This window comes from Cucurbita pepo, chromosome 20, assembly GCF_057944985.1.
Source record: "Cucurbita pepo subsp. pepo isolate OVF chromosome 20, ASM5794498v1, whole genome shotgun sequence".
Classification (NCBI taxonomy): domain Eukaryota; kingdom Viridiplantae; phylum Streptophyta; class Magnoliopsida; order Cucurbitales; family Cucurbitaceae; genus Cucurbita; species Cucurbita pepo.
This window is the reverse complement of record NC_141817.1, coordinates 2,855,480-2,875,873: the sequence shown is the minus strand read 5'-3', so window position 1 is coordinate 2,875,873 and position 20,394 is coordinate 2,855,480. Positions and strand designations below refer to the sequence as shown.

At 35.0% G+C, this 20,394-nt stretch overlaps 2 protein-coding genes and 1 long non-coding RNA gene across 11 annotated transcripts; 1 reads left to right on the top strand and 2 right to left on the bottom strand.

The window, feature by feature from the left end:
* Nucleotides 1-95: 95 nt before the first annotated feature.
* On the bottom strand, nt 96-6,899 carry LOC111783102 (uncharacterized). 2 transcript variants are annotated; one of them, XM_023663985.2, is made up of 9 exons: nt 6,640-6,898; nt 4,586-5,248; nt 3,303-3,491; nt 3,116-3,207; nt 2,512-2,571; nt 2,335-2,404; nt 1,557-1,760; nt 516-815; nt 96-423 (listed from the first exon to the last, which is right to left on the bottom strand). In XM_023663985.2, exons 2-9 carry the CDS (start codon nt 5,234-5,236, stop codon nt 409-411), a joined length of 1,581 nt encoding a protein of 526 aa, XP_023519753.2. In that variant the 5' UTR covers nt 5,237-5,248; nt 6,640-6,898; the 3' UTR covers nt 96-408. The 2 variants fall into 2 exon arrangements, with proteins under 2 accessions (XP_023519753.2, XP_023519754.2); XM_023663986.2 differs by lacking the exons at nt 96-423; nt 516-815 and adding an exon at nt 859-1,268 and having other exon boundaries at nt 6,640-6,899.
* Nucleotides 6,900-8,852: 1,953 nt separating this feature from the next.
* Nucleotides 8,853-11,361, bottom strand: LOC111783106 (uncharacterized). Of its 2 annotated transcripts, XR_015414652.1 has the most exons (5): nt 11,237-11,361; nt 10,464-10,577; nt 9,778-10,132; nt 9,377-9,489; nt 8,853-9,266 (listed from the first exon to the last, which is right to left on the bottom strand). It is a non-coding gene; the product is annotated as an uncharacterized LOC111783106 (long non-coding RNA). The 2 variants fall into 2 exon arrangements; XR_002813283.2 differs by having other exon boundaries at nt 8,856-9,266; nt 10,464-11,346.
* A 769-nt stretch (nt 11,362-12,130) lies between these two features.
* PRP39-2 (Tetratricopeptide repeat (TPR)-like superfamily protein) lies at nt 12,131-20,394 on the top strand. 7 transcript variants are annotated; one of them, XR_015414711.1, is made up of 14 exons: nt 12,131-12,272; nt 12,861-12,961; nt 13,369-13,598; nt 14,296-14,463; nt 14,647-15,019; nt 15,104-15,247; nt 15,779-15,931; nt 16,036-16,152; nt 16,367-16,447; nt 16,554-16,703; nt 17,669-19,192; nt 19,660-19,733; nt 19,830-19,927; nt 20,152-20,394. XR_015414711.1 is itself a non-coding variant. In XM_023663984.2 (12 exons), exons 1-12 carry the CDS (start codon nt 12,203-12,205, stop codon nt 19,666-19,668), a joined length of 3,120 nt encoding a protein of 1,039 aa, XP_023519752.2. In that variant the 5' UTR covers nt 12,131-12,202; the 3' UTR covers nt 19,669-20,394. The 7 variants fall into 7 exon arrangements, 4 of the variants coding, with proteins under 4 accessions (XP_023519752.2, XP_086976818.1, XP_086976817.1 ...); XR_002813280.2 differs by having other exon boundaries at nt 19,830-20,394; XR_002813281.2 differs by having other exon boundaries at nt 19,660-19,927.

Sequence of the window (20,394 nt, the reverse complement as noted above, 5' to 3'; positions counted from 1 at the left end):
ACTCTCTTATACAAAGATCCTAGCTAGCAGTAAATTAATATATTTGTGTATATAGTAGTAAATTAATATATTTGTGCTTATACAAGGCTTAAGGGTGATGAACGTTGTCCGTTTGAATATAGAAACTGTGCCAAACTTTTTTAAGGGAGAGACTATATGTTATTATTTATGTTTACATGTACTACAGAACATTTCTGCTTATTATACATATATACAATGACATCTTTCCAATAATATGTTTATGCTTTTAACTGAACAATACCTTTCATATGCTGTACTCTCTTCTTTATAGCCAAGAAAGATGCAAACAATGGCGCCCTTGAGCATGCATCTCCAATAGCCAGAAAGTTGCAGTTGTTCGACAATCAACCACTGTCATCGAGTCGTGTTGAGCTCCATCTCTACCATTTACGGGGTTGCCATCTTCATTTTCGAGCACATAATCAGCATCAGCTGTGAAAATATCTCTTGCAGTAGGGGGCATATTATTACGAGTAAAAGATGTTCGTTCGTACCTGAGCATGAGTTTCTGCCTCGTGCTGAAACATTTTAACCAACTCCTGCAGTTCCAGCTTCCTGACCTGAACCTTACCTTCTTCCATGGGCTTCTTCAAGCCGAGGTAAACCAGGCCTCCTCCTATCAGTACAATCCCTAAGAAGAATAGGATAGCTGAAAATATTCCAAATGCATATGGTGTATCTCGTGCTCCAGGGATCCCATCTACGTTGATTCCGAACAGCCCAGTTATAATGGAAAGAACAAGGCCACAGCCACCAATAACAGCCAAGTTATGAGTTATTCGGAGGCTTTTATCCTGAATAATTGTCGTGTGAAAGACAGTGAAACCTATCAGAAATCCATAAGAGTAATCACAAAGGAAAGAATAAATCTAATTGAAAACAGGTATACAACAGAAAATAAGACTGTATTTCTTATAATTTAAGAATTTGCAGGCGTGCTTCAAAAGAAAATTTGGAAACAGTATCTGAAAAATGAATCTTGGATTTATAACTCCGAAACCTATGTTTGGCAGTCAATTTCTTTTCCTATCAATCTTGGTCAAATAAATTTTCATTCAGAATTTGGTTTCAAATTTTTAGAGGATTTAAAAAATAATAATAAGAAGAAGAACAAACTCATAGTAAAGACTAATATTAAGATTTATAAGGAAGTAGAATAGAACAAGTCACAAAAGTACGTACCAAAATGGATATTGGTGTGGCCTAAGTAACTTAAAGGAGATATCCTCAATAATCAACTCGGCAATCTTTATGAGAAAATGAAAGGTGTAAAGAATTTATAAGAAAATGAAAGGTGTAAAGAATACAAAAATCTCACGTCATTTGTTCATAAGTTTGAAATGACGAATTCGAGAAAAAGAAGACGTCGAAAGGATGTTCTCACATAAAATACTATTTTTAAAATTCATTTTCATCAATTTAGTCTGTCAATAACAAATTTAGTGCATTCTTAGGGTTCGTTATATTAAAAAAAAATATAAAATCGTGAACAGATTAAATACCAAATGATCATAGATTATCATAGAATCAATTACCTGTAACCATGCACGAACGTTACTCTGCATGACATCTTGAATGGTGAATAAACGATCACGAGCTGCTTCTTGCTCTTCAATCATTTGTCTAGTACTCTTACTTATGCGCTCCAATAAGGTTTTTGTCACATTCCCTCGTAAATGTTGAAGAAGCTCATATACAATCTCCTCCCTCGCATGCAGCGACCATTTTACTCTGATAACCTGAAATTTCCAATCTTTGTTTCAAAAGACTACAGAGATGTACAGGGCACAAGATCACACCTGCGTCCTTTATTAATCAAACGACAGAAAGTGGTATTGGCATGTGGTGAGGGATACCGATTGACGGCTATACGCTTACAGACATATTTTATCATAGGAAACAAAGCTACTTTCAAAGTGAAAAGGATCAAATGATTAGGAAAAAGAGATACCCTCGAAGGGGCAAAATGATATCCAAGAAATCAACGTTTACCAAACGAACGAGAGGAAGATGAAATATATAAGAATAAAAATAAAAAATCAACAGAATTAACATTTTTTGAATAGGAAGTAAATGCCTCGGACTCTATTTTGAACTAACATAATCATTATCTGGTTCCTCTCCTGACCAAAGCACAATTTGGAAAAGAAAAAAGAACTGAAATGACACAATCCAAAAACATTATTTTTTTTATACTAAGCAACCACCGGTTATATCCCAACCAACGATTGAGTCAATGGGAATACTATTTAAAAAAACAGACATGAAAGAAAATTTTCAACAGCCATCGAGTGTAGTGATGAGAAAGCATACCTGTCTTGATAATTTTCTGATTTCTTGATTCAAGATTATACTGAAAAGATGCATATCTTCATGGTTTCTCCTATATTTATTAGGGGTAAAATGAAGGAGAGTCTTCATGAGAAACATGCGGATCAAAAGATAAACCAATATAATATCACTTCAATAGATGACATACAAGATAAGAACCTGTCCATAAATTTCAATTCAATCTCATCTGCTGCTCCAAATATGGATTTTCGAAATAACCTGTAAGAAAAGAGAGAATTGAATTTAATACGTCAGGCATTGTATAGTAGAATATTTGACAACAGAAATAAGACTCAACTTAAGAAAGATGCCAATAGGTTTTCATTCTTTTTTTTTTTTTTTTAATTACAAGAAACAACACTTTTCACTAAAGGAATTAAAAGAGTCTAATGCTCAACAGATGGAAACTCCAAAGGAAAAATGAAAGTATTCCAATTCAAGCTAATATCCTATAAAAAAAAAAACCATAAACTATTTGAAAGATAATACCATGAAGAAGCTTTAAGATGAGCTGACAATATAAAGGAAAGGGCATATATTTTAAATAAATCATCCTGCTATCTTTTGTCAACCATACAGATTAAACTATTACTACTCACAGAAATAATAGCTTTATCATTTATGCACTTGGGGCTCAATAAGATGGAGACGAGACAACTCATGGTAAGCAATAAGGAATATTAGTTTTGTCCATGAATCTATAATAATTGTTGACGGGTCAACTATGCAACTGCAGGTTAACTTTTTAAAACGAAGTTATTACCTATCATCCCATCTTGTAAGACGGCAAGCTAGATGTGCTATAACTTCATGCACTGTTCTTGGTGCATTATAATCTCCTACTATCAGAAGCTCCTAACAAGAACAAGAAATCAGAAATAATAATTATGAAATTGTCCAACTTTTCCAGCACAGAGGCAAAATGAATTATCTCTTTTATGGAAAATAACCTGAACTTCTGTGATGCCTAAAACGTTTATGTTTGATATCGGTCCTTTAACATGCAATGACGTTATCAGGAAGTTCTGAGCTTGCCATGACCGAAGTACAATGGGAATGTCATCCTCGTTACTGAATGGATCACCAGCAGATTGTCCTAAGAGTTCAAATAGCAGTCCTCCAGCTACCCTTACTGGAACCTGTATGGAAGTAAAAACAAACAACCATACAAACAAATGATTAGTTGTTGCGGGACAGTATTCTTGTCTATTCAGGCACGACTGTCAGCTAGGTGCTAGTTTAGTTATTCACAGATTTATTAAGATAACTATAGCAACTTAAAACATTTGAATTGACTAATAACTTCAACGAACATAATAAAAAAGCAAACAAATAATTTTGGGTTTAAGAATGAAGGCTTTAGTCTGGTGATACAAGAGATATCATTTTGGCCAAAAAATTGTGTACGTATGCGGCACGCTTTTGTTCGCAACTGAGAGTGAATGATTTTAATCGAGATATTTAAACAAATTGATTTTCACAAGTTGAGCAATCCTTATAGAATAGCTCCACATACGCAGGCTTGAACTTTTAGATTTTCCAGAGAACTTATACGGTATACCTAGAGATCTCGGCTTTATATCCTGAAATTGTAAAGAGACTAGGGACTCATTGGCAAATTATTTCCGAACAACCATATATTTTCAATATCAAAACCGTGATTTAGAAAGAAAGAATAACTTTATTTGTTCTCAACCAGGTCACCCATGAAAACAGACTAAATAAAAACAAGAAAACCAAATTTTGGAAAACAGCCATCGGAACATATTTTCTTTGAACCTTTGTTTAAAAAAATTGAAAATTGCTTTAAAACAGTTCCAAGACAAGACCTAAAGCCCATGTCTGCGCTGATTTATCTTTTAAATGATATGGGGGTTCATGTTAGAGATAATGTTAGTCCAACCACATTCAACAAATGGAAAATGTATGAACTATAAACCAAGAGAACATTGCACCAGACTGACACGGCTATATCATGTGTAAAAGATGACACTTCCCAAGGTAATATATTAATATGCAACGTAACACCAAATTGTTTCCCTCGAAAAAAACTTGAACCACTACGATAGTTTTCTAAGCAGCAGCACACTTATCATGTATTTCATGTTACTAAATATTGAGAAAGAAATTTCTTCTTGTAACTAATCCTCAGTTAGTAGAAATGCTTCTTATTACTATATATATATATGTATTATTAGCACTCAAATAGCTTGAAAACTAGGGAGAATACCACCTCGTAGAAAAGATGCTTCATGCGGTCGCTTATCAGTCTACTTTCATCTCTTAAAGCCAAACTAATGGCAGGATGCAACCAGTGAGCAGTTCTGAGCCACGCCTCAACAGAAGGGTGGCTTGCAGAGACATGGCACCACCATATAGGTCCAGCTGGGCGCTTCCAATAAGGTGCTACAAGATCTGCAACTGTAAGGTCATCTTCTTCATCCAAAAAATCACATGACATTGTGGCCCATTCAGCATCTACTTGTATCGTTTGAACCAGCTCTGATATTCTGTCCCATCCTATAGGTAACCAGCTATTTCTTTCAACTCTTTCTCTTTCACAAAACTGGGTACATTGGCTCTCCAGATCCTCCGGACATGTCGGTTCGAAGAATCTTTTCCTCTCGCGTGTATTGGCATTGCCATTATTCGGTTCAGTTGTAGGCACCAGCGTGGTTGGAAACTCAGTATTAATTCGTTGCCTATCTGTCATCTTGGATCTGGATTTTGAATCAATTGATTTCTTTGGTCTCCCAATATATTCAAAAGCACAAATAAGTCCATCTTTCCATAGATCACCTCCAAGTGCGGCATCCTTGTTACAGGGTTTGTGGGCTTCTGGTTTCTCCACACTAATTCTAGGAGAGCTATGGTGGACATCCATTTCCTTAAATTCCTGATAAGCAGATCGGGGAAATGACATATCAGCAGCAAAACAAGAATATTCTCATTCTAGAAATGCTCAGTCCACCAACCCCGCCGCCCCCCCCCCCCCCCCCCCCCCCCCCCCCACCCCAAAAAAAAGGAACCAAAATTGAGTGGGAAGTACATAATGTGCCCAAAATTGACAGGAAGGAGTGAAGAGGATGCATGATAAAAACCGTTTGGTAAGTAATCGTGGCAATAAAAATGGGACAAATGGAACAATAGTTGATGGTAAACTTAAATACAAGATAGTCATATAGTATAAAATCAAATTTGGAAGGAGCACTCCTTTCCACTGCTTAGAATTTCGTCTTCCCTTTCTTCTATTTCAAAATGCTACCAATTCTTAAATGTCATAAAGAAAAGTAATATACTTTGGATAATGCTGATGGAGACAAATAAAGGAACCATCAAACATTGCACGAAACTGAACATCTGCTAAGCTATCAACTACTTAAACTAGTAAAACGATTTCCACATAGTCGTGGCAGAAAAATACAAGCAAAATAACTTATCCATAGCATGAAACATTCTGCTTTTGGCAAAATATGACACTGACATTGGAAATTTTTAGCTAGAAGCATGTTGTTCTTTGTCGGCACACTTTCATATGTAGGGGGGGGCATGTCCTATCTCACCTATGAGATTTTCACAAGCACATCTGCCCATTCCTCCATGTTTAAAAATACTTATGGTCCCCTAGCCAATGTGTAGCGGATGAACTAATGCTAAATTGCTAAATTCACTAAAAATTGTCACGAATAGTCACTAACATAGAGTTTAAATTCATGAACTAAGACGAATAATCACTAACATAGAGTTCAAATTCATGAACTAAGATGAACAATTACAAACATAGAGTTTAAATTCACGAACTAATGCTAAATTGAATACTCCTTCGAGAACGACAAAAACTGGTATCTCTTTTATAGGCTCATCTTTGGTTTGAAGTTTAAAGTCACTAAAATTCCCGGGAATAATCATTAACATCAATTACGAATCTCCACGATGATATGATATTGTCAATTGTCCACTTTGAGCATAAGCTCTCATAGCTTTGCTTTGGGCTTCCCCAAACGGCCTCATACCAATGGAGAAGTATTCCTTACTTATAAACCCTTGATCATTCCCTAAATTAGCCAATATCACACCAAAAAATTGATATAGGCATACATTCAGCAGAATCAAACGTCAAGACAACCAAACTAACAAGTTTTTAAACCAAAATCCCCCCGTTACTCCGTTTCGGCAACTCGTATAATTCAATTTTCAACCAGCAAACAAATAATTCTCACTAAAGTGCCTGTTATACGGATCTAGATGCAATAAAATCGAACAAAATTAAGAAAATTTTGATCTCACCGGCAAAGAAAGGCGATCCGTCGAGCTAAAGCAGTAAATATAGGAGGTAATGATCAGGCGAGAGTGAGCGATCTGCACTGGAAAACTACGATGAAGAACTTCACCACAGTTGAGACTCCACAGTTAGTGGATGATACGCTTCTGTAGCTCGTCGAAGCTCCACTACTCCTAACTGGAGTCGCAAGCGTTATCCATGGAGAAGCAGGAGCTGGTGAGTGGCAGGGCTTCAAATCGTCGCCGTCCGGCATACTTCTTTCAATTCATTTTTGACATATAACAATTGTCACGTGCGAAATTTCGAGTTAAAATTTAGAAAGAAAAAAAAACGTGTGTGATTAACTTCAATAGAGTTTCAAGAAAATTACACAAATATAAAACTTTTGTTACATATTTTAAATTGTGTTTAGCTTTCCATAAATGCGTAATACCCTTTTTGAGATTTTGACTCATATACTAAACCAATCAAGTGATTAATGTAAATATCACCGTTGTTGTCTAGTGTACGAGTGTGTACACGAATTGGGTTAGAATTTTTTTTCGACCAACTCGAAATTTCAAGTTGATTGAATTGATGATCCGAACAATTCAAGTAAAGTTTACAGTATAACCCACCCAAATATTTGTTTTCAAGTCGGGTTATTTTTTTAATTATTTAAAAAAAAAATTACTTATATACCATATATGTTACATTGATCATTAAAAATCTTATATAGCTCAAATATCAAACATTCATAAATCATAACTCAGCTAACGTCGACTATAAATGTCAAATATTATTGATATTCATAGTAATCATAAAAGTAGAGTTGGGTCAAGGTTGATCGAATTGACCGAACTAAAAAATGTCAACCGCGAACCAATCCGAATTTTTCGATTTTCAAACACTTCAACCTAACCTAAACTGAAAAAAATCTATTACTTTCGTTGGGTAGTTTGAGTTGGTCAAATTCTCAAATCACGTAGACAGCTCTAATATACTCTCACTTTCGACTCTTGGTTAGAATTAGTAGCACAACTTAATGTCGATATGGTCGAATTATGTGAAAGTATTTGAGTATTTGAACATGACGAAAGTAGAACAATTGAATCAAATAACTCATCAACCAATATAATACGTGTATTTGAGTTAGATTATCCCCTCAATTAAGTTGAATATGAATATGACTTTGACAATTGAGATATAACTGCTTGAATATATTTATTATAGTTTTATCTAATATATATTTACTTTTTCATTTAAAAAGCTCATCAAAACAAATTTTGTAACAAAATTTAAAAATATATATTAAAATTAAAAATTAAATTTTAATTTAATATTAAAAAATAAACAAATAGATAAATGCTTAATTTTATTGAAGTAAAATTTGTTAATGTTACCCCAGTAAAGCAATCTAATAAACTACTTAAACTTTGAAAAATACTCTAAAAAATACTTTTTTAACTTTCAAAACAGAGTATTCAAAAATTTTATCAAACATTTTTATTTAATTTTTTTAAAACATTTAAAAATATTTTTACAGTTATTACCATATTTAAAAAAATATTTGTGAATTTTTGAAAACTAACATTAAAAAGTTGGGAGATAATCAATTGGGTATTGATAGACGATTTTCGTCCACATATTAACAGTAATAATTTTTTTGAATTTTTTTTTTAAATAGAGTCCTTCCTTATATAATAGGAGTATTTTTGAACTTTTGTGAACTAGGGTACTATGTAAAAGTATTTTTGAAACGCTATTAAAAATTTAAGGATATTTTTAAAAATAAAATAGTAACCATTTCCACCAAAAACTAAGTATAACGGTAAATAAAAATATTATTGAAACTTTTAAAAGAGTAAGGATATTTTTATTAATCCAAATAAATATAAGTTTTCATTTGTAAAGTTCAGCCAAATAAGTATACATAAAAATTATGAAGGACCATTTTTAATTTCTAAAAAACATAGACCCTAAAATGTATAATTATCCAACAGAATTAAAAATAAAAAAATAAAAAAATAAAAAAATAAAAGTCGTTTTTTGCAAATTTTTAAAAAATGACATATTTTGTTTAGAAATTGTGAGAAAACAAAAGGACCAAACTTTGCTGGCAATGTCAAGTCATTACCGTACTCCACGGAGCAGGGGATCAGTTTTTTATAGCATTTATTTAAAAAAAAAAAAGAGAGAGAGAGAAAAATAGGGTTTGGAAATATCTCTGTTTTAAATATTATATCCAAACAAATATAGAAGTTTTTCATGAAACCATATCCAAAATATATATTTCTCAACATATATATACAATATTTCCATAATAATAATAATAATACTATAAATCTATATGTAAATTAGCCTACTTTTGCATGTGCCTCTCTCCATAATCGTTTTATTCCCATTTGAATATTTGAAGTTCCCATTCTTGAATCGATCACTCAGCGAAGGTAAACAGACAATGTTCTTAAGATGCACCAAGAACATCAAACATAAGCCAGCTCCATATGCTGTGATTTTGTCTTTCTTTCTTTCTTAGTGTACTTTTTTTCAGCTCTTTCTCTTGCTTGTGGTATCCAACTGCTCCATTGCCTGCTTTCTCAAGTTTTCTCATGTTCTTTCTGTTCTTGGTGATCCAAGAAAGCTTTGATTCCTAGGTTTTATGAATCCAAGAAGAAACCAGAGATAATACACAGTTCAGCAGCAACTTAAAGTGATGGGTATCAACATTCTGAGAAATTTGACACTACTTGCTATCTATACCTTCTTGTTCTTATCAGGTAATGATGTTTTTACCATTCTTTTGTAGCTATTTCTATGCTCATTCTTTTGTAGCTATCTATACCTTCTTGTTCTTCATGTTGATATGACAATGTCTGCAAACAGAATGACATTTTTTTTTTTAATGGGAAACAAAGAATAACATTCAAAACTGCACTAAGTCCTAACAAAATAACTTGTGTTGTCATTGTCAATTTCTCTGCCTATTGAATTTCTGATGCAATTCAAATCCACTACATGCTATCCAGGAAAGTAATTTAGTCATAATTCAGTGATTGCAGCAAATTTGACATAAAGAAGGTGAAAATTTGATGCGGTTTTGATCTCTTCAGGTTCAAGTTTAGCATGGAAATCACGTATACAAGAACATCAAGAAAACATACCTTTGAAGAATGAAGAAGACAGAACAATCTTCTCTCCTCTATATTTCACTCAGTTGGTTGACTCTACCATTGTTAATCCAACAACAACGCCAGCACAGTCTGTACCAAACTCAGTAGAATCCAATTTGAAACCCACCACAGGGCCAGGGAGATCTAGTGGAGTTTCATGGTGTATTGCAAGCTCTGCAGCTTCTCCAACTGCTCTACAGGTGGCTCTTGACTATGCCTGTGGCTATGGCAGTACAGACTGTTCGGCGATTCAGCCGGGTGGTAGCTGCTATGAGCCGAACACAGTGAAGGACCATGCTTCTTATGCCTTCAATGACTATTACCAAAGGAATCCAGTGGCTACTAGCTGTGATTTTGGTGGAACAGCACAACTCGTTAGTACAAACCCAAGTATGGCCTTTTCACCTTTCTGACTCATAGTTAACCCCTGTTGTCCCTTGTGGTACAAAATTTTAGCTAAAACAGGTCAATTGATTACAAGAGTTTCTACTTAGTCTACTTAACTAACAAATTTTTTTAATTAACAATTGTATTTTCCATATTATATTGCAGGTTATGGTAACTGTCACTATGCAAAACCCATAGATCTATCAATTTATGGTGCAAGACCATCAGGCATGCCCAGCTCAGTCATTTCAATATCAAAACGATCAGTGCTGCTCTTGACCATGACTCACCTTTTGTGTTCGCTCTTGGAAAATCATCTGTAAACATAAGAAATCTCGTTTCTTCTCTCCACAGAGAGATGGCAATCGCTTATTTGCTGCACATTTGTGCGTTGTTAGACATCACTACGATTAAAGCAAGTTATTGCTGTTATACATCAAGTTATGCATTAGAAAACTAAGAAGTTCATAGTAACATGCATCAGTAGATTAAAGAAATACATGGGTGATATGCTAGCCATACCATATTTGACATTGTTAGCAATAAAATGATATAGATATGTCAATTCCATTTTGGGAGCTCTTAGCCACTAACAGGATATAGATACGTTAATCCCATTTCGAAGCTTTTAAGTTGTATACAGGCTTTGGCTTGCATATGAATTGATTCAATTTTATCTATGATAGGCAACTTTGTCGAGTTTAAGATTGTTCGTTGTGTGATTCACAAATTATACAACAAAAAGTTCATGCTAAAAGGCAAGTTAGTCAATCACAATTGTCGAGATACAATCCAATGCAATCACCAAAAGTAATGATATGAATGGTATCTCCAGTTGACCTACATCCGAAAGAATCCAGCATCCGACTTCATATGAATTTCCTATTCATTCAATAGATTGTACAATCTGGAATTCTTTCAGATAATTGAATAAAACGATGTTCAAACTAAAAAGTTTCTAGGTAAGCTATGAACTAATTCCTTCGAGATAAACTGAATAATAACCTACAAATAAATTCATTAGATGATCCGGTGAGGTAAATCAGGAGACGGAAGATTATACCAGGGATGAAGAAGAACAGTCGGGCAAGAAGTGCCGAAAATGTGCTCCGAAATGCCATATTCTCCTCTGAAATTGAAGTTACAACCATAAAATTAACCCAGTTAAACCAATTGCTCAAATCTTCATGATAAATACCGACCGATAAGAGTGTCTTAAGCGTATTATAGCAACACTAAGATATCATATCATGTCCAAATTGTATTGTCTATAGCTACATGCCTGTTGCATGTCAAATTTCTCGGGTTATATTACTTTACTACATTTTTTTACTACTCTCATGATATATAGTTTTTTTTTTTTTTCAAATTATATGACTTTTTTGATATATTTATATCTACATCTAGTAGACCTAGAATATCTTTACCGAGGATGCCACTAGTTATCAATTTTATATATCCGAAGTTATATGCTATCTAAGTTGTTGTGCCTTCTTTGCTTATAGCCATCACTTTTTTCTTCATTTTTCTCGATCTTGTTTTTTAAAATCTCTATTGGCTCCCATTTTTTAAAACATTATTTTTTGAAGCTAGAAGCTTGGGTATATGCTGTTTGTTTGAAGGTGACACGATTTTGAGTTGGCTGACTCACTCAGTAGTGAGAGTGAATGTTGCACAATTACTTATTACGTCCCGTAAGAATATAATAAACTATAATTAAACAATATAATAATATAATATAATTATTTAAAATAATTTACTCTCTTACCATTACAAACAAAATCTTTATATATATATATATATATTATTTTTTATAAAAAAGTTAAAAATATTAATAAAACTTGTTAATAAAGTAATATCTGTTTTTATTTTTTCTTAAATTTAAAGGTATTATTAATATTTTTAAACAAATTACAGAATTTTGTTATAATTTAGTTATTAATTATTATTATCTTTTTACAATTACCCTTTCTTTCGTCTGGTATTTTCTCTGTCGAGTCCAGTTCTATGCCAAACCAGAGCTATTGCCATGGCGAATGATCTTCAACTTCTCAATAATTCAAGCACAAAGGCTCAACCAGCAGAATCAAAGTCCGCAGGTTTGCGATTTCTGTTCTTCCAGCTGTTTTTTTCCTCCAATTTTCCTTTTCAAGTTACCGTTTGCTCGATCCCATGCCGCTAGATTCTATTCTTGAAATAGTTATACAAAAAACGTTATCTCCTTTACTTAAATTAAGAACACGAATGACCTTGAGATTGTATCTCAGTGCAGATAACGCAATGACTTATTGCTAGAACTCCAAAAGGTTCATTGGTTTTAGAGCAGATGAGTCATGGGGTTTCATATTTTTCTGTTTTTTTTTCTTTCTCAAGTTCGATGTATTGTTTTTCGGCGGGTTTGATTTCTGAGATGTAATATATTGCCCCCTGCATTTGTAATGTGTGTTTTTTACTGTATCTAAACATAACGGAAACTTATTCTGAAGTTTGATTTCAGCGCTTAGTTTTGTTTCTGTTCTTTTCGCCAGAGAAACTTGGGATTTTTGGTGTTATGGGTGCTTTTATTGTCGTTGTTATTAGTTTTACAACAATATCAGGAAACTCCACCCTTGGGTCTGAGCAAAATCTCCTTTCGAATGACTTGTTGAATGGAGTAGCATGGTAATGGTTATGTTTCCTTCTTGCAGTTGGTTTAGATGAGTCCAAACTTCACGAAGGTGTTCCCAAATGTGGATTGAATTTTGATGAATGGACTTCACTTATTTCAGAGATTGAGATGAAGCACTCAGTAAGTTTTTCATTTCTGTAAAAGGACTTCGCGACCCCTTGAACTGCTTGTTATAAACCAAATCTATCAGGAAATTAAAAACCTCAAATTTGATTGTGGTTGCTATAACACGGCACCTTATGGGACGGATGTCTCTTTTACAAGCCAAATTTTCTCTGCTTCTATTTGTATTATTCAGAGAGTATCAATATGCTTAAGCCATTTTATTTTATTTCTTTTTCATCCTGAACTTTGAACCACTGGTCCACAGGATACAATTTTTTCTGTTAGAAAATATTTATTTATTGATTGACAGTCATGAAACAAGCTTTTAGACTCATTTTGTGCTATCTTGAACTATAATTTTTAAAGTCCTAGGGTTTGTTGGATTTCTGAGACCAGATGATTTTTTTTTCCAACAAATGCAGGATGTCATTGAGGAGATTTCTTTGGTGTATGATTCATTCTTGTCCGAGTTTCCTCTATGCCATGGATACTGGAGAAAGTATACAGCTCATAAAACAAGGTTGTGCTCTGTGGATAAGGTTATTGATGTCTTTGAACAAGCAGTTCAATCAGCAACTTACTCTGTCGGTATTTGGGTTGACTACTGTAGTTTCAGCATATCAGTTTTTGAAGATCCAGCTGATGTTCGCAGGTATTTTCTATGAGCCAAGAATTAACAAGTAGTACGGTATAGAGATTTAGGGGTGTGCACGAATTGGAATACCGTTTGAGGACTGATTATTTCATGAAAACCTAGAATTTGATTGACTATTTTCTATTGAATATTGGCTTTTGTTCTCATTCAGTTGATTTTCTTGTGCTATGGAGTGGAGGAAAAGAAATGATATATATATTTTTAAGAAGCCTGTGAAGTATATTAATTCCAAAAAGTGAACAAACTGGGGGCAGGGGGAAGAGGAATACCTCTCGCAAAAAACTACTAAACATAGCTTTCCAATTGAATATTCTCCTTCTTCTTCTTTATTTTTTTATTTTTTTATTTTTTTATTTTTTTTATTTTTTTGCATTCAATTATCCCGTGTACTCAGCTACGAGTTTTCAAACTGTGGACCGAAAAGGTAACGTACATTATTATTGCATGTGCTGCTGAGAGTATAAGAAAATCATTTTTGTGCTTTGATCAAGAAGCTTATTGCTGCAAATGAAAACTGTATGCCAAGAATTTCCTCTTTTGTCATATTTTAACATTCCGACTAAGCTTTCGATGATTTTCCTCTGTTCCCTCTACTATGCATGTCCATTTCCTTTTCAAATTTTCCTTCGTCTATTTTGTTTGATTTAATCAAAAGAGCAAAATAAACTCAATGGTATGATTCCGTATCTATCAGATTGTTTAAGAGGGCAATATCCTTTGTCGGAAAGGACTATTTAAGCTATAGCTTGTGGGACAAGTACATTGAGTTTGAGCTATCTCAACAGCAGTGGGATTCTTTAGCTCTGATATACATTCAAACTCTGAGATTTCCTACCAAAAAGTTGTCTTATTACCACAGCAGGTGTGTTTTTCTCCTATTACTTATTGGTTCCCTGCGATCTTTTAGTTGATCATAGAATATTCTTGGAAGCCATGAAAAAGAGCTGCTTTTCTGCAAACCAGTCTCCCTTCTATATTGTTGGCGTTATGCTCAAATGTACATTTACTTGGTAATATAGCTAATGGACAGCATTGCATCTGTCAGCTTTAGAAAATTGACCGATTCTCTGAGAGAGAATATCCAATCTGATACCGGGTGCAATCCTTCAATGCCCACAGAATTAGAAGCTTTGCCTAATGGCGAAGCCCCCATCTGTTGTACAGACAGCGAGCTATCCTCTGTCATTAAAGACCTTCTGGATCTGTCGACTGGGACAGCAAGGTATAGTGCATTACAGAAGTATGTGCATGCTGGGGAAAAACTCTATGACGAAGCATGGCAACTGGAGGAAAAAATTATTCACTTTGAGCGTAAAATCAGGAGGACATACTTTCATGTAAAACAACTTGATGCTGATCAACTGAAGAATTGGCATTCTTATCTGGACTTTGTGGAGATGTATGGAGATTTTGACTGGGTATGTTTCTGAATTGTTCTGTTGCTTAAACCATCATTCTCCTTGTGGTTATTTCTTTTAATCTGAAGAACCCTTATCTATTAGGCGGTTAAACTCTACGAGAGATGCTTAATTCCCTGTGCTAGTTATCCTGAGTTTTGGATGCGCTATGTGGATTTTATGGAAATAAAGGGTGGAAGAGAATTAGCAATGTTTGCTCTAGAGCGTGCAACAAAAACTTTTCTTAAGGTATACCTTTTTACAGTGGGGACATGTATTCTATTCCATATTCATGCAAATAATTTATTATTACAATAAATATCATGTTAGTTTGTATGAGGAAAGCCTTTACCTTTTCATTGCCTATTCTTGCATTGTTCTTTTGCAAGCTTGAGAAAACTTGGAAGATTGTTAGTTGAGCATGCCTCCTTTTGTTGACAAGTTCCTACTCCAACTTATATAATCCCCCTATCCATTAAAAAAACAGCTTTTACTTTTTGGGTGGCATAGTCTTTAATGGTTTTTTGTGAAATTTGAAAGGCTAAGAGTAGAGTTATTTTTTTAACATGGGTAGAAATAGAATCCATTACTTTTTAAATGACCTCTCTCTTAAATTTGGCAAAAGCTCTTGGAAGTCTTTGATTAGAGTATAATTTTCTTTATGTCTGGCTATAATGAATATTATAACTGTTTGGTTGCTCGCTTTTATATGAAGAGTTGACGGAGTTTCTTTATAAGTGACTGGAGATGTTTATGGCCATTCTTTTGTGTTGGTTGCAGAGAGTTCCTGTTATCCATCTTTTCAATTCAAGGTTTAAGGAACAAATAAGAGATTTATCTGGTGCACGTGCTGCTTTTCTTCCGCTTGATGGAGATTTAGATTCTAACTTTGTGGAGAATATTATATTGAAGGCTAATATGGAGAAACGAATGGTATGAGAAACAGATTAGTGGTTGAATATAATCCAGCTCCATGCACTCATTTGGTTTTATTGAATATTGGCTTATGGATCTATTGTTGTTTCTCAATGATCCAGGGGAAATCTACGGCAGCTCTTAATGTTTACAGAGAAGCACTGGAAATGGCTTTGATGAAGAACAAATTGGATGTTCTACCATCCCTGTATATTCATTTTTCTCGGCTTAAACACATGGTATGAGGTTCATGAAATTAACAAAAGTGATGATTTCTGCTGGTAATGTGGTTGAACTGACTTCAAGTCTGTTATTATGTCTTTGATCCTCTGGAATTTCTTCTCTTTTTTTTTTCTCTTTTCATCTGTTTTCTTCTTTATATTTGTTCTATTATGGTCAAGCAATTCTCTTGATATGGTCGTTAGAACTTGAGTTACCGATTTTGATTTGCAGATTTCAGGACGTGCAGATGCTGCCATTGAAGTCTTAATAGATGGGATCAGAAACGTACCTCTCTGTAAATTACTTCTTGAGGTATTTCTACTTATGAATTTAGTCGTATATAATAGTAAAAGAATGAGTCCAGTTGCTGCTTCACAGTTTTATGCAGATTCTTATTTGTCTCCTGCCCCTTCTACAGGAACTTATAAACTTCGTAATGGTGCAAGGAGCGCCAAAGCTTATAAATTTAGTTGATCCCATCGTAGCTAATGCAATATCTCTCAAGCCAGACGTATCTCGAGGTTGGAGTGAGCAAGACAGAGAGGATATTTCAACTCTTTATTTAAAGGTCAAGTTCCTTTAAGATATTTATGTTTACATTTTTTTTAATGGAAGAATACCATTGGGTTAACAAGGGCCAGAATAGAGAAGGGCCCAAAAGCAACTACACAAAAGGATCTACATCACACCTCGGTTAAAGGCCTAGGAAAGGGCCAGTCGAATTTAATAAGTCTTAACAAAAGTCTTTTATTAAAAACAAATTTTTCCCTTAAAAGTTGGTTTTTAATGTGATTCGCTATGTACTGCTTATCTATCAGTTGACCTGGGGAGGGAAACTAGACTACCAAGTGTTTGATCATCTCGTTTTTTTACCTTTTTGTGTCCTGAGAAATCTTTCCCTTGGATGTATTATTACAGATGCCAAGCCGTTTTTTCCCCTTGATGAACATTTTATTGAGAAAGTCATGCAGAACAAAATTTTGGGTAGCTACGCTAGAAAGAGAAAAAAGATCTACCAAATCCCAAGATTCCTCAAAATCTCTCCATTAAAACTACCAAGGGAATAGACTCGTATTTGGGTTCCTCTCTTGGATTCAATCGCAACTATGGAGCTTTTGAAGAACCAAGTCCAAAGAAAAATTTTGATTTTGTTTGGAGTCTAAGCTCATCAAACTAGATAAGGAAGAAGATCCCACATCGGTTGGAGAGAGAAACGAAACATTCTTTATACGAGTGTGAAAACATCTCTCTAATAGACGTGTTTTAAAACCTTGAGGGGAAGCCCAAAAAAGACAATATCGGTTAGGCTTATATTGCTTTATGATTTGTTTGAAAAATGAATTGCATGAGAAAGGGACCTCAAGTACTTGAGCTTCCTTACTTTGACATCTGGACCAAGAGAAATGTTGAAACCTTTAGAGAGCAGAATCCTTCAGTCTTTACCATAAAAAGCCACGCCCCCCCCCCCCCCCCTCCTCCCTCCCATGATAGGTTCGTTCTAATCTAACACGGATCACTTCTCTTTGGCAGCAGGCTATTGACCTGTGTGGAACCATTCATGATGTAATGAGGGTGTGGAATCGACATATTAAATTGTTTCCACAGTCTATTAGAGCAATGCCATATGAAGACCCCACACGGACAGAAGCGTTAAAAATGACCAAAGGAGGAAAACAAACATTAGATTCTACTGTAACCAACCAGCCAATCAAAGACGGTCAGTTTGATCTATCAACTCAGCTTCCTCTAGAAGAGAACAAACAATCTCTGCAGGGAAACCAAAACTTCCAGAATGACCAATCTTCCAATGGGAATGAACCAATTTCCTGTTTACTGGGAAATCGCAATAATGATACGAAAAAATCTGCCATTGATCATATTCATTCTGGAGAAGCTGAAATAGATGCAGAGGCAAGAGTGCAGCAGGATTCTCCAAAAGTTTCTGAGCATTATGGAGAGGGTGGAAATCAGGTTGAATTAGCACCAATGCCTATGGACAACTCAAAAGAAGATGAGTATGGCAATGCTTTGGGACAGAATTTGAAAAATCTTTCAATTGGGAGTCTTTCTCTAAGCCCCAAGAACAATGACAAAATAGATGTACTCCCCAAAGCGTGTCACGAAGGGGAAGCTCCCTTTGAGAACAGTATGTCTAGTGAAAGTGTCTGCAATACAGATGAAGGGGCTTTAATACACAACCCACAAGGTGTCAGATCTTCTGGTTCCATCCAGATATCTAAGGAAGTGGCTAGTCCATCATCATCTCCAAGCCTCGATAAACCTATACACACCCAAGCACCTTCACAGTTTCATGTGGGTGCAACTGGAAATAGGAACTGGCACCATAAACATTCTGCTGGTAACTTACATCATGACTCCCAACATCGATTTCAGTCACATTCACGGAGAAGACCTCATCGAACATGGCAAGATTCTCCTCGAGACTACCAAGGAATGAGATCTGGTCAAACACCAGATAGTCAAGATTATACCTCTGAATCTATTGCTTCACAGGAACCACGAGTTGAACGAAGCAGCCAAGAATACAATCAGATTCAATCTGCTCAGCAGCAGAACTTCCCCACTATTCAGTCTCAACTTCCTTCTCAAGGTTTTCAAGAGAAGTCTCAATATATTACACCAAACGAGGAGCAATATGGTTACATGCAAAGTGGTCAGGCCCCACATACCTATGAACAGATGTGGCAGTATTATTACTACCAGCAGCAGCAGCAGTACTTTTTGCAGCAGCAGCAACTTCAACAGTCACAGAATTTTCAACAACTTCAACAGTCACAGAATTTTCAACAACAGTATAACCAGCAGCAACTGCAAATGCAACAGCATTATTTTCAGTCTCAACAACAATATCCTTACCATGTGCAATTACAACAGCAGTATCACATGCAGCAGCAATTGCAACAAACTCAGCAACAGCAGCATTTACTTGGCCTACAGCCACAAGAAGTCTCCCAGACAGATCAGCAATCATTTAAACAACAGGAGCATCAGCCAGAAAAAATGGAGGAAGAAGAACAAAGGCAGCACATGAAACAGGTTTCGTTGTTGTTTCTTTTTCTCATTCGTGGTTGACTTGGTTTCTTTACCCTCCCTTTTGTAGTTGCATTACATGACCATGCTTCACTTTTTAAATGGCTCAGTAAACATATGTTGAATTAATTGAGAGATGCTGAAATTCAAAGGAATCCAAGTCTATCATGGATGTTTACTGTCCGTACTCAATAACTTCATACAAATTTTAATCATTTTCTCATTCCCCGATTCTTAAGTCTTACTCCTCATTTCGTGTTTGTAGATGATATTTCTGTCGATGAATCTTATCTATTTGATGTCATGCGATCTAAACTGTTCATCAATTGACAGATCTCAACGAGATTAGCTTTTCAATTTCTCATTTGGGTGTATTCAATTTGGAATCCTTGCAAGTTGAAGTTGTCAGCTTGTTCTTGTATTGAGTCTATTAAATAAAATACGTAATCTAAAATGTGGTATTCTGACAGCAGGATTCTTGACAAAATAGCGGTAGCAGGCTGATCAGGAGCATTACCTGGGCAACCAAATGAGGCGTTTGTGGCAGGTAACTTAGATCATCATCTGAGCTAACTGTAGTTGCACACCAAAAATGTCAGCAGCTGATAATCAAGACCACTGAAAGTGAAGATGGAACTTGCAGATATCTCTTCGAAAAGGCAAAGCAACAGGATTTCCTCCTCATTGCAGTGCTTATGGTTCACTTGGCTGCTGAATCTTCAGTGAGAAACCGATTACAAGGTCTGTAATTTTCAATACACCACCTTTTATTTTCAGCTGTCTTGTCCACTGACCATAGCAGGAATCTGTAGAGCAAGAATAGAGATTTATTTAGCTGTCATTTCTGAGGTGTGAGAAAGAGAAGAAAAGGAAGATTACTTTATAAATTAGACAAGAAGTTCAGCCTACAAAGTCTAGGAAGAAGAAGTACTGCTAACTACTTGAGCAATAGAACAATTTTGCAGGTTGATAGGTGAATAGGAAGCATAGTACTCTTCAAATTGAGGAATATAAACGTTGGGACATGTAAATCATTTGAAAATTCTGTGCTGGTAAGAGGACAAAACAGAGCCATGAACAACTCCAATGGTTCCAACAGAGATTAGGTTGTAATGGCCCCCATATCAACCCCTATATAAATATAGAAATTATGTCACAGCCAATTTTGAAACCTATATTTCACTATATTTCCATTTTTTTGGGTTAAA